Source organism: Leuciscus leuciscus (genome assembly GCF_965113295.1).
Source record: "Leuciscus leuciscus genome assembly, chromosome: 17".
NCBI lineage: Eukaryota > Metazoa > Chordata > Actinopteri > Cypriniformes > Leuciscidae > Leuciscus > Leuciscus leuciscus.
In genome coordinates this window covers 28,001,184-28,013,756 of record NC_138741.1, presented here as the reverse complement: position 1 = coordinate 28,013,756, position 12,573 = coordinate 28,001,184, and the positions used below count along the sequence as shown (strand labels likewise).

General features: G+C 34.4%; 1 protein-coding gene across 2 annotated transcripts in view; it reads right to left on the bottom strand.

Moving 5' to 3' along the window:
* Window positions 1-294: 294 nt before the first annotated feature.
* Window positions 295-12,573, bottom strand: part of LOC309479097 (utrophin-like) — a 47,092-nt gene continuing 34,813 nt past the window's right edge. The window contains exons 16-19 of one of the 2 annotated variants that reach the window (XM_082142972.1): window positions 10,366-10,404; window positions 9,557-9,628; window positions 8,235-8,358; window positions 295-1,045 (exon numbers count right to left, since the gene is read on the bottom strand). In XM_082142972.1, the coding sequence (XP_081999098.1) occupies window positions 1,040-1,045; window positions 8,235-8,358; window positions 9,557-9,628; window positions 10,366-10,404 (241 nt within the window). In that variant the 3' untranslated portion in view covers window positions 295-1,039. Of the gene's footprint in view, window positions 1,046-8,234; window positions 8,359-9,552; window positions 9,629-10,365; window positions 10,405-12,573 lie in introns of those variants that run through there. The other variant, XR_014199160.1, reaches the window with a different exon arrangement.

The window sequence follows — 12,573 nt, the reverse complement described above, 5'->3', positions numbered from 1 at the left end:
AACAGAACATTAAATGTTATCTTTAGATATGGAGCAGCTTTAATAGCATCCTGGTTTTAGAAACTGTTTGTAGCATTGCAACTGCAGTCTAATCAAACAAAAGGAGAATCATCCCATTCAAAACATCCCTAAATAATCATGTAGGTCTATTATTGATATTCAGTTGAGTTTGAGACTGTTTATTAGAAATCTTTTAATTAAATGAGGCCTAAATATGATTTAAATGATCAAAATCTGATTGAAAACACAGAAGGAATGTCTGAGACAAATATATTTATTTATTACAATGCAGATTTTCCAGTCAAATCCAATTTAGTTTAATGGTGACAGAAGATTTTCACAACAGGACCAATAGCAAACAAGTGCAATTCCAATAATCGTAAAGATTTGTTGCAACACCGAAACGCACAAGATGCATAGAAATAAAGCATCATATGTAAGTAAACAAATGTATAACATCATATTTGTTTCAGTCATCATTACAGAACAAAGATGGGAAACATCTATTACATATCCAATATCAATGGAATTGGAAGAGACACTCCACTTGGTGGTTCTTTTTCTAATTCTTGTTGAAAACAAGGTGGAAAAACAGTGCAAAGTCAAACACAGCAGGAAAGAAATATCATTAAAAAAAATAAATGCAAGCAAAAATCTTTGAGAATCCTTCCACGGTACACAGGGTACAAAGCAGACTTCGCATTGCTCAGAACTGATTGTCATGTTTGTGTACATTTTTATCAGTGGCGTTAAAGCATGACGGCAGTCTCTGTGGGAGGAATGGCGTGGGGTCTGATCTGTACGGTCATCCTCTAACGAACAGCTCATGGTTAAACAAATGCATCTGCACTGCGGTCGACTCCAGCTCTTATCATTTTGAGAAGCAGAAGACAGCGATGATGAAAGTCCTGTCACACAGTCATCTCAGTGTGGGGTGTGAGATGAAATCGTATAAAAAGAACTCAAGCTTCAGATCCCAGGCCTCCACTTTTTCATCTGATTGAAGGCCAAGTCTCATGTGTAGTCAAGAAAAACATCCTCAGACCTAAAGGAAAGAGGGTAGATACTAGATTAAATCTTAAGTCTGAACACAAAAAAAACAAAAAAAACAGTATACAGTCTTTGCATGCAAACATTTGACACACAGACTGCATCCTAAATCGCATTCTCTCTGAATATGTACTTCTTTTGAATAAGTAATCACTTTGCAACCATTAAAAGTATGTTCTACTCTGAAAAATAGTTGGTGTTGAAACAATTTTCATTTAGAATCTGCAAGTAAAATTCACAAACAAATTACAAAGAAATGGCAAGTAACACTGAATTAGTTGTGAAATGTTGAAGTAAAAAAAAAAAACGAAATAATATTTTCTTGTAAAATTATTATTATTCTTTTTTTACAGTGTATATAGCCTACTATAAAATGAATGTGTTTAGTATGAATGCAATCCAGATGCAACACATACTTAATGTTTTAATTTGCTGCATCCGAAATCGCATACTTTATAGTTAGACGTGCAAAAAAAAAGAGGAATAAAAAAAAAAGTATTGATAAAGTAGGGAGAAATTTTACAGCAGTCTAAAGATTACTTTACTTTAAATTGTTTGTTCAGACACTTGGAAAAGGCAAACACCCATGCTAGACTACTATTATGATTTTTCTTTGGCCTTTAAGACAATACATTTGCTGGCAGAGAAACGTATTTCTCTTTTTAACTTGGATCTCAATATTGTTGGGTGGATTTGAGATTTTCTATTAGAACGTCCTTAGTGTGTCAGAGTCAACGGTGTTCGTTCAGACCTTCAGCATTGTTCCACTGGTTCACCTCAAGGCTGCTGTCTTTCACCTCTTTTGTATGGCAAGCCGTTTTAACATTTAATCATTAACCGACTAGTCTCTATTTTCATGCTACTAGTACTTATTTTTTAGATACTAGTATCTATTCCATTAAGTACTAGTACTTATTCATTAGATACTAGTGCTTATTCTTTAGGTACTAGTGCCTATTCTTTAGATACTAGTGCTTATTCTTTAGGTACTAGTACTTATTCAATAGATACTAGTACTTATTCATTAGATACTAGTACTTATTCATTAGATACTAGTACCTATTAAATAGATACTAGTACTTATTCATTAGATACTAGTACTTATTCATTAGATACTAGTACCTATTAAATAGATACGTAAGGGTTAATGCCCGACGAGGTGTCCATTATCAGGTATTAATGGACGACGGCGAGGCGTGAACCGTCCGACGCGCAGCGGAGGACGGTTGCCTCCGCCGAAGTCCATTAATACCTGACAATGGACACCTCGAAGGGCATTAACCCGCTTATACCATGGTCACTTACGAAAGAAAGAAATATTTAATCAATTAATAATACTTTAATGTGTTTTAGAGTAAAAATCGTGAGGGTTTTTATTTATTAAGTCGATTTATTTATTTAATATCTCCCGTATACAGGCGTTGCCAAGCAACAGCGACCCGACCGCAGCAGTTGATCAGTGAGTTTGAGCCAGCGCAATCATTTAGAACTGTCATCAGGCAAATTGACGGGACGCCTTTCCTAGGTGTACATTATCACTTTTTAATGGACACCCTGCAGCCAATCAGAATCGAGTATTCACCCAGACCATGGTATAATAGTACTTATTCATTAGATACTAGTACCTATTAAATAGATACTAGTACTTATTCATTAGATACTAGTACTTATTCCAACAGTCACTAGTAACTATTATTTTGTTACTAGTAACAAATAAAAAATTTTGCCATTGACTTCTATGGGGATCTGTCATTCAGATATCAACTATTCAGTTCTGACTAGTATGTATTCCAATTGTGACTAGTACATATATATTAGATACTAGTAGTTATTTATTAGGTACTAGTACTTATTTTTTAGATACTAGTACCTATTACTAGATACTAGTATGTATTCAATAAATACTAGTACTAAATCATTAGATACTAGTACCTATTAAATAGATACTAGTACTTATTCATTAGATACTAGTACTTATTCAATAGATACTAGTACTTATTCATTAGATACTAGTACTTATTCATTAGATACTAGTACTTATTCATTAGATACTAGTACATATTAATTAGATACTAGTACTTATAAATTAGCTACTAGTACTTATTCAATAGATACTAGTAACTATTTATTAGATACTAGTATTTATTCCAAATGTTACTAGTAAGATTTTTTATTTTACTAGTAAGATTTTTAATTGAACTATCCAGTGGCCGTTCTGACTAGTCATAACATAAGACGAGTAAAAAAGCAGTTGTGACTAGTAAAATAAAAAATCTTACTAGTAACATTCTGAATAAATACTAGTATCTAATAAATAGGTACTAGTATCTATTGAATAAGTACTAGTAGCTAATTTATAAGTACTAGTATCTAATTAATAGGTACTAGTATATAATGAATAAGTACTAGTATCTAATGAATAAGTACTAGTATCTTTTGAATAAGTACTAGTATCTAATGAATAAGTACTAGTATCTATTTAATAGGTACTAGTATCTATTTAATAGGTACTAGTATCTAATGACTTAGTACTAGTGTTTATTGAATACATACTAGTATCTAGTAATAGTTACTAGTATCTAAAAAATAAGTACTAGTACCTAATAAATAACTACTAGTATCTAATATATATGTACTAGTCACAATTGGAATACATACTAGTCAGAACTGAATAGTTGATATCTGAATGACAGATCCCCATAGAAGTCAATGGCAAAAAAAATTATTTGTTACTAGTAACAAAATAATAGTTACTAGTCACTATTGGAATAAGTACTAGTATCTAATGAATAAGTACTAGTATCTATTTAATAGGTACTAGTATCTAATGAATAAGTACTAGTATCTAATAATAAGTACTAGTAACTAATGAATAAGTACTAGTATCTAATAAATAAGAACTAGTATCTAATGAATAAGTACTAGTATCTAATGAATAAGTACTAGTATCTATTTAATAGGTACTAGTATCTAATGAATAAGTACTAGTATCTAATGAATAAGTACTATCTATTGAATAAGTACTAGTACCTAAAGAATAAGCACTAGTATCTAAAGAATAGGCACTAGTACCTAAAGAATAAACACTAGTAGCTAATGAATAAGTACTAGTACTTAATGGAATAGATACTAGTATCTAAAAAATAAGTACTAGTAGCATGAAAATAGAGACTAGTCGGTTTAAATGATTAAATGTTAAAACGGCTTGCCATATCTTTTGTTTATCATGGTACACCAATGATTGTCGGAGTAAGTATGAGAACGGTTATATTATAAAGTACGTGGATGATTCCGTGATTGTGAGTCTTCTCCACAAACAGTATCTGAGGCACAGTGGCACAGGATCTGTGGACTTTGTGTCATGGTGCGATCGATTTTCTCTCAGCTCAATGTTAATAAAACAAAGGACATGGTGAGTGATTATAGGAGGACCCCACCCAGTCCTCTGATGACAACAATTAAAGGTTAGGACATTGAAATTGTTGACACTCACAAATACTTGGGGGTGGGCATTGACAATAAGTTGAGCTTCCAACCCAATTGTCTGACTGTTCGTAAAAGGTTCCAACAAAGGTTGTGTTTTTTGAGGAAATTAAAATCTTTTAGAGCTTGTCCTTCTATGATGATACTGTTTTACAAACAATTTATTTAATCTGTCCTTTCCTTTTGTATTGTGGCATGGTATGGTACTCTAAGTTTGACTTGCAGGCCAAGTAGCCTTTCTAAAGGTAGCAGGGAAGAACATTGGTATTGATTAAACTGGTCCTTCTGACATTTTTCAAGAAGGCTCAGGTTATTCTTTGTACTGTTGACCATCCACTTCGAACTGAGTTCCAGGCGTTGCAATCAGGCCGTCGGTTTAGAGGGCCTGCAAGCAGGACAAAAAGAACTAAAGATTAATTTGTGACTGTGGCCATTAAGCTACTGAATTGTTCAGGCCTGGAGGAGAGGGTACTTAGTATACATAATGTATGAATTAAGAGTATGGTATATTAATGTGTGTTTTGGGGCAATTACATTTTTTATAATGTATGATTTTATGGATGCATTAGTCTATTTGATATGTACATTGACATATTGCTCAGGCACCTTGCTGTGATCATAGTTTCCCTAATTGAGTCTGACTGTAAATAAAAGTCCATAAAGTAATCCACAACAGGCTCAGAATTAAAGCAAACGAGACCAGACACCAAACACAGGAAAAGGATGAGCTTAAGTAGTAATACAAACAAGGTCAATTAACGATACACAACTGAAAACAACGAACTAATCAGTAACCATAGAGACAAAGAAGTGGTGGAAATTCAAACAAAGGAACATGTGACTGATGAAAATAAACTAAAAGTCCATGAAAACGAAACTGAATATTTGTAACAGATTTTGATTGAAAATGTTTGGATTCTTTATTATTGTTCGGTAACACTTTACAATATGACTCCATTAGTTAACATTAGTTTATGCATTAATGAAAAACACTTCTAAAGTCAATGTTAATTTCAAAGTTTTATACTACATTATTAAAATCAAAATTTGTAACTGTATTATTTAATGGACCTGAGATAACATGAAATAAAGATGACCCGTTGTATTTTTTTTTTACAAACGTTGATAAAGAATAATGACTAAGAAATATATCTCATTGTTAATGTTAGTTAATGCATTGACTAATGAGACCTTAATGTAAAAAGTTACCTATTCTGTTCTTTATAATTCTTTTTATAATATAATAATTTATAATATAATTCTTTTGCACATAAATCTGTTTGAAACATGTTTACTTATTATATTGTATTGTTTTATTGTATTTAAATGTTTAGTTTTTTTTTAAAGAAAAATCTATTAAACCCGTTGTAGTTTTACAACACTTTTTTGTACAACTTATTTCAATATCGTGCTAATACTGTATACCATTGTAATGAAAATTTTATACCATCACTTATAGGTACTAAATTTGGTTTCAAACTTTGTGACTGTTAAAAAGTATGTTCTATATAGCATATGAGTGTGTGTAGTATGAATGAAATTGGAACGTACTACATCCGCCATGTTATCATTATCATGTGACCTACATCATTAGTTGCATCCCTTCACTTCCATTCATAAATTCTCTCCCGTGGCCTCATGGGAAAGTAAAGTGTCCATCAAATAAAAAAATTAAAAAAACCTCGCCAGAAGTAGTAAGTCATCCAGGTACTTTTCAGGGTACTTTTCAGGTACTTGTCATGTGATATATCAGAGTCAGTTATTCACAAATCTTCTGCCATGGCCTCATGTGATTGTAAAGTGTCAATTGGATGCACACTTCAGAATCTCATCGGAAATATGTAGTACTTTTGGTCCTTTTTATGAATACTGTGAATTTGGACACACTACTCTTTTCACGTTTTTTGTGAAATAATAGGGAAGTACTGTATGTTATTTTGGATGCAGCCATAGTAGGCTATTGGCGTAGTTTCACAGACAGGGCTTAGATTAAGCCAGGATTAAGCCTTAGTTCAATTAGGACATTGAAGTGGCTTTTATAAACGTGCCAGAGAAAAAAAAAAAACATTACTGGTGTACATCTTGATGTCAAACAATGGCAGTGACATGTTTTAAAATATTTCAGTGCAAGTTGCTTTCAGTGAAGACATGTTATTCTGGGACTAGGCTTAAAGGGTAAGTTCACCCAAAAAGGAATTACTCACCCTCAAGCCATCCTTGGCATATATGACTTTCTTCTTTCAGACGAATACAATCAGAGATATTTTTAAACTTCCAAGCTTTATAATGCGAGTGAATTGGGGCGAGTTTTTGAAGCCCCCCAAAAATGCAACCATCCTTTATTAAAGGTGCTCTAAGCGATGTCACACGTTTTTTAGGCCGGAAATTTTTTTGTCACATACAGCAAACATCTCCTCACTATCCGCTAGCTGCCTGTCCCCTGAACACACTGTAAAAAAATGCAGTCTCTGTAGACAGCCCAGGCTGTAGACAGCCCAAAACAAACTGGGCCAACCTGAACCACGAAACATAATAACCAGCCAATAACCGACACGAATGATATGGGGGTGGGGGTTTGGGGGGTTAGTGTGTGTGCACATGAAGGGGGGTGTGGGGAGTGGAGGAGAGAGAAGCATGAAGAGGAGAGATGTCCTACAACGACTAACGTTATAATTATATTCTCTTGAATTTTGATATGTGCGACACACGACCAAAGAGACGACGTTCCGATGAACAAATTGCAAAGAAGAGGGAAAAGGAGAAGGAACGTGCAAAGTCCCGAATTTAAACTGGAAAAGCACGGAAGGGAGGGGGAGGGGACAGGATGAGGAGGAGGGAGGGTTGAGCTAGCCTCCGTTTTGTTTGACAATACTTCGAACGTCCACAAGAAGTGACGTCACCCAACATCGCTTAGAGCACCTTTAACTCCATACGGATCCAGGGGGTTAGTAAATGCCTTCTGAAGCGAAGCGATGCGTCTGTGTAAGAAAAAAAATCACATTTAACCACATTTAAAACTTTATTAGCTATGATAACTAGCTTCCGGCAGATGACCATACGCATACTGTGCAAGTCGACTAGCGCCACAAGAGTAACCCCTGACGCGATGTATGACGTAGGATGTAGGAGTAGCTTGGATGCCTCTTGCGGTTTAAACAAACAGGGCTGTGCAACAAACTCAAGCTCCTCTTCTCTTATATCAAAATCCTCCGACATTTCTCTTTAAAATTTCTCGTTTTAGACTTCTAATTCGTGACCGGTGTTTTGTTTTGCTCTATCCTCTGCGCTTCCGCGTTCGTCACTGCTTCATGTCAAGGGTTACTCTTTCGCTGTAAAACGCTGCGTACGGCCGTCTGCCGGGAGATATAGTTATTATAGCTAAAAAAGTTTTAAATATGGATATTTTTCTTACAAAAACCTACCGCTTTGCTTCAGAAGGCCTTTATTAACCTGCTGGAGCCATATGGATTATTTTTTATGATGGATGGATGCATTTTTTGGGGCTTCAAAATCCAGACAAACTCTGACAAAAATCACAATACACCTTAGATGGCTTAAGGGTGAGTAAATCATGGTATAATTTGAATTGTTGGGTGAACTATCCCTTTAAATCTTGTCTGTGAAACCGGGGGATGAAGTTGTTTTGCTAGCATTCATAAGGCATCAGGCCACCAGAGGCATCAGAAACACATCAGTGGTACCTGTCCGCCTCCAGACTGCAGAGAACGTTCCAGCTCATTCATCATCATCTCAGAGTCGGCTGTGCTCTGATGAGCACATGTAGCTGGTCCATCGTGAAGCTGAGTGTGGATGTGCTCTTCACTCCTGCCATTAAAGATGACCATGATCATTTTTCAGATAATATTGCATTTTGCATCACAGATTATGTGTAATTAATTATCTGTGTTCTCAAAAGAAAGCTTTGATATTTTGATTTATCATATGTATGGGTAAGGATACCAAGAAACCTTTATTGCCTAAAACAGATTAGCTTTATAAACTGAGACACATTTTTAAATTTGACTTAAAGCCAAATGGTTTAGCTCATTCTTCTGTAGAGATGTTTATAGAAGTTTTTCGGGAACATATTTATTTATTAAACATTTATGCAGAAAAATGACTTGTATGGTGATTAATCAGTGGCATGGGGACTGACAACAAATTAAAATAAATATTGTGTATAATAAAGCCAAATTAATAAAAGGTCAGCGATCAAATAATTGCTTAAAATCTGTCCATGTAATTAAGCAATTAACAGCAAAGCAGGGATATTATAGTTAACTAAAACCAAAACTAAATTCAGAAAACAACATGTTACTTGAAATACACTTTAACTGAAATAAAATATTAAAACATTAAACTTCTTTTATTTCAGCTAGTTGCCAAGACAACATTTCTCATATTCATTCAGTTGAACTTGATGCACTAAAATATCTAAAACTGAAATAATAATTAACAAAAAACTACAGACATTTAAAAAAATAATAATAAACATGACACAAATTACTAAAACTTATCAAAATGAAAACAGAAAATATATATATTTTTTGTCATTTATTTCAGCTATTTGTCAAGGCAACATTTCTCATTTTCATTTAGTTAGTTTTTTACATACTAATAAAAATGTATAATAAAAAAATGTATAAAAAAAAAAAAAAACTATTATTTTAGACATAATAAAAATAAATAAATAAAAAGAATAAAAATGACGACCAAAAACAGAACAGAAAATATAAAGAAAAAACTAATAAAAATATAAACTGCAATAGTATATCACTGATACTAACACTGCAGCACAGATCTATGGCAATGCTTATACAAATTTTGCATAATTATTCTCAGGATCACTATGATTAAACACCTGTATGTAATTAGTCCTGATGGATGAAACAGATTTATTTGTGCTGGTCACAGTGAGGTCAAATCAAATGATCACTCATCAGTCTGTTAGTTCAGGTGTCACAGTGAGTGACAGAATGACAAACCGCTGCGCACATGAGCGAAACTATCATGTGCGACTCACATTTTTCCTGTTGACAGGTGAGCTTCTGGTACAGGGAAGATGCCACTAGATTCTCCATCTCTCTGTGTCGACCTGAAAGTGGACAGATGTGTGAAAGAAAGTTCCCTGTGATGCAGGTATCCAACTGTAAAATAATGGGGAAATATCTGAGGATTCTTTTTTTTCTTTGCGGCTGTCAAACAGTCAGCAAAACAGCTTGTTAAGAAAACAGGCAAAACATTTCGGCTTAAAGCACAACGTTTTAAGCAGTCCTTTGACACTTGTAATAGGATGAGAGAAGGAAGTGCTTTATATTAAAGCCTGTTCATTAGAGGATGCAGACTGCAATGGAAACCTTTTCAATGTTGCCAATTAAGTAAACCTTTCCTGCTGTGTGAATACTCTTTTTCAGCATCTAGTGTGTCAACATGAATCCAGACACACACTTAAAATGTCTGAATGCCATTGCATTAGTTAAAATATGATTTATTTAAAAGAAAAATAGTATAAACACCTTTTTAAGCTTGAACTTTATGCATCTACTAAAACTCACTCTGACAAACTGGGAGGAAAATGAGAAAAGCTTTTGAGCGTTTCAACAAAATCAGTGCAGCATTTGAGTAAAGCTGCAAAGTGGTTTGATATTTTGTATGTAATAAAAACAAAAACATTTCTACATTTTAATTGTGGCCACTGCATACTAAGGGCAAATACATAGCTTGAATTCCCTGAGGTCATTTAATGGTTCTGAAGTGGATGAAGGATGGATGAAGGAGTAGAAGAGATTCAAACAAGGTCACAGAACGAGAGGAGAGGCTGTAGATACTCACTCGTACTCCTCTGGACATATGCTTAGAAATGCAACTGGGCTGCAATAAAACACAGACAGCAGAGTAAGCAAATATCATAGCTGTTAACAAGAAGACCCGGTGAGCGTTTAATCACACGCTGGCATTTCAACTTTTGTGAACTTTTAAAAAATAAACGCCCTCAAAACACACTTGCACTACTTAAAAGAGTCCAACAGTGTATATCCGTCACAAGAAATAAATCTAATTTTGTTTGAATAAATGAATTAATACAATTTGCAAAACATCTCAAATGCTGCCTGTATTGAAAAGATAAACAAGTACGCTAATTTTTAAAGAACTTTATTAATGGCAAAATGGTTGATGGTGGTGGTGGAAATGATACCTTAACTGAGGGATAGTGATCATTTTCAAAATAAAATAAAATAAATCACACAAGAAATATTGGTTTATAATTATTTCACTACGTTTAGATCATTGTTTATATATATATATATATATATATATATATATATATATATATATACACACACACATATGTGTGTGTGTGTGTGTGTGTGTGTGTGTGTGTGTGTGTGTGTGTGTGTGTGTGTGTGTGTGTGTGTGTGTGTGTGTGTGTGTGTATAATATAATATATATAATATATAAATATATATATATGAAGACTTCTGATGCAAAAGCCTCTAAGTCCGTCTAAAGTTTTTGTTTAATATTAACATTTTTATCAGGCTCCTGTATAGGTTTCTACCCAAGTACCGGCATTTCTGAATGGGCTGAGGATTTAGTGGGTTTGAAGTGAAAGTATTTTAATGAACGTATACTGTGTGTGGAGAGCATTCACTCAATATTATTATCTCATTTTTGACATAGGTGGCTTTTAGAGGCTTTTGCATATATATATAGCCTATATATAAATAAAACTGAAATAATAATTAACTAAAAAACTATTTTTTAAAAATGACTAAAATGTATCAAAATAAAAACTAATTTTACTAATTTGTCAAGGCAACATTTCTCATTTTCCTTTACTTTGACTTGATATAGGCCTACTAAAATATCTAAACTGAAATACAAAATTAATTTAAAAAAAAAACTATTTAGAAGAAACTCAACAGCTTTCACTTGAGGTGCCTGCGGCGTATTTTGCGCATCCACTGGCAGGACAAAGTAGGCCTACCTAACACAGAGGTTCTGGAACGCGCCGGCATTAGAAGCATGTCTGCCATACTTAGCGAGAAGCGCCTTCGTTGGCTCAGCCACGTTAAGAGAATGAGCTCAGGCCGCATTCCCAAGGACCTATAGCCGCCTACTATATGGCGAGCTAGACTGACCTGACGTCCACGACTGCGCTACAAAGATATCTGCAAGAAAGACATGAAGCTGTCTGACATCAACGTTGGCATGTGGGAGAGCCGGGCAGAAGACCGCTCCGACTGGCTGCTTGTTGTCAGACAGGGCGTACAGAAAGCCGAGGAAACAAGAAATAAAAACCTTGCCGCAAAGAGAGTCAAGAGGAAGGAAAAGCAACTTCAGCCTCAGCAGGCATCGTCTTTCACCTGCAGAAATAGCAGCAGAGATTGCTATTCTAGAGTCGGGCTCTACAGCCACAGCCACTCGCGAAGGTGCAGATAGTAAATAAATAAAAAAATAATTAAAAAAGAGGGAAGCTACACAATCGTCTCTTGTAAGGATGCCGACGACGATATATCTTCTATACATAAAGCTTTTGGTCTGGGTCAATACAATTATTGCAAAACATAAAAAAATACATTATACAAAAATAAATTATGAAAGCAAATTTAATTACAAATTTTAGAGTTTTAAAAGTTGAAATGTTGAAATCTTTTTAGAGAGACAAAAGTGGCAGTATTTGACAAAACACTCAAATACAGTCACTCAGTTCAGTATCTCATATATTGAATAAGAACACCTAATAATAACAATGAACTTAAAACTGGTACGTTGTCTGTGGTCTGACATTACAACAGTCAGTGTGAACAGCTGGTTTGCTTCGATATTAAAGGCTGCCGTGAACATGATAAATGTCCTGTCTCTTCATTTCCCCCACGATCACGCTAAACAGAGACCTGATTGCTTTTGTAATTAAATTTACATCCAGGAGAGGGAGGCAGCATTTTGTGTGTTGATGTTAAAGTGGCAGCATTGGAATTACATTCATGAACGGCCTTTAATTTGTTCCAGCACAAAAATAGCACATAAATAGACCTT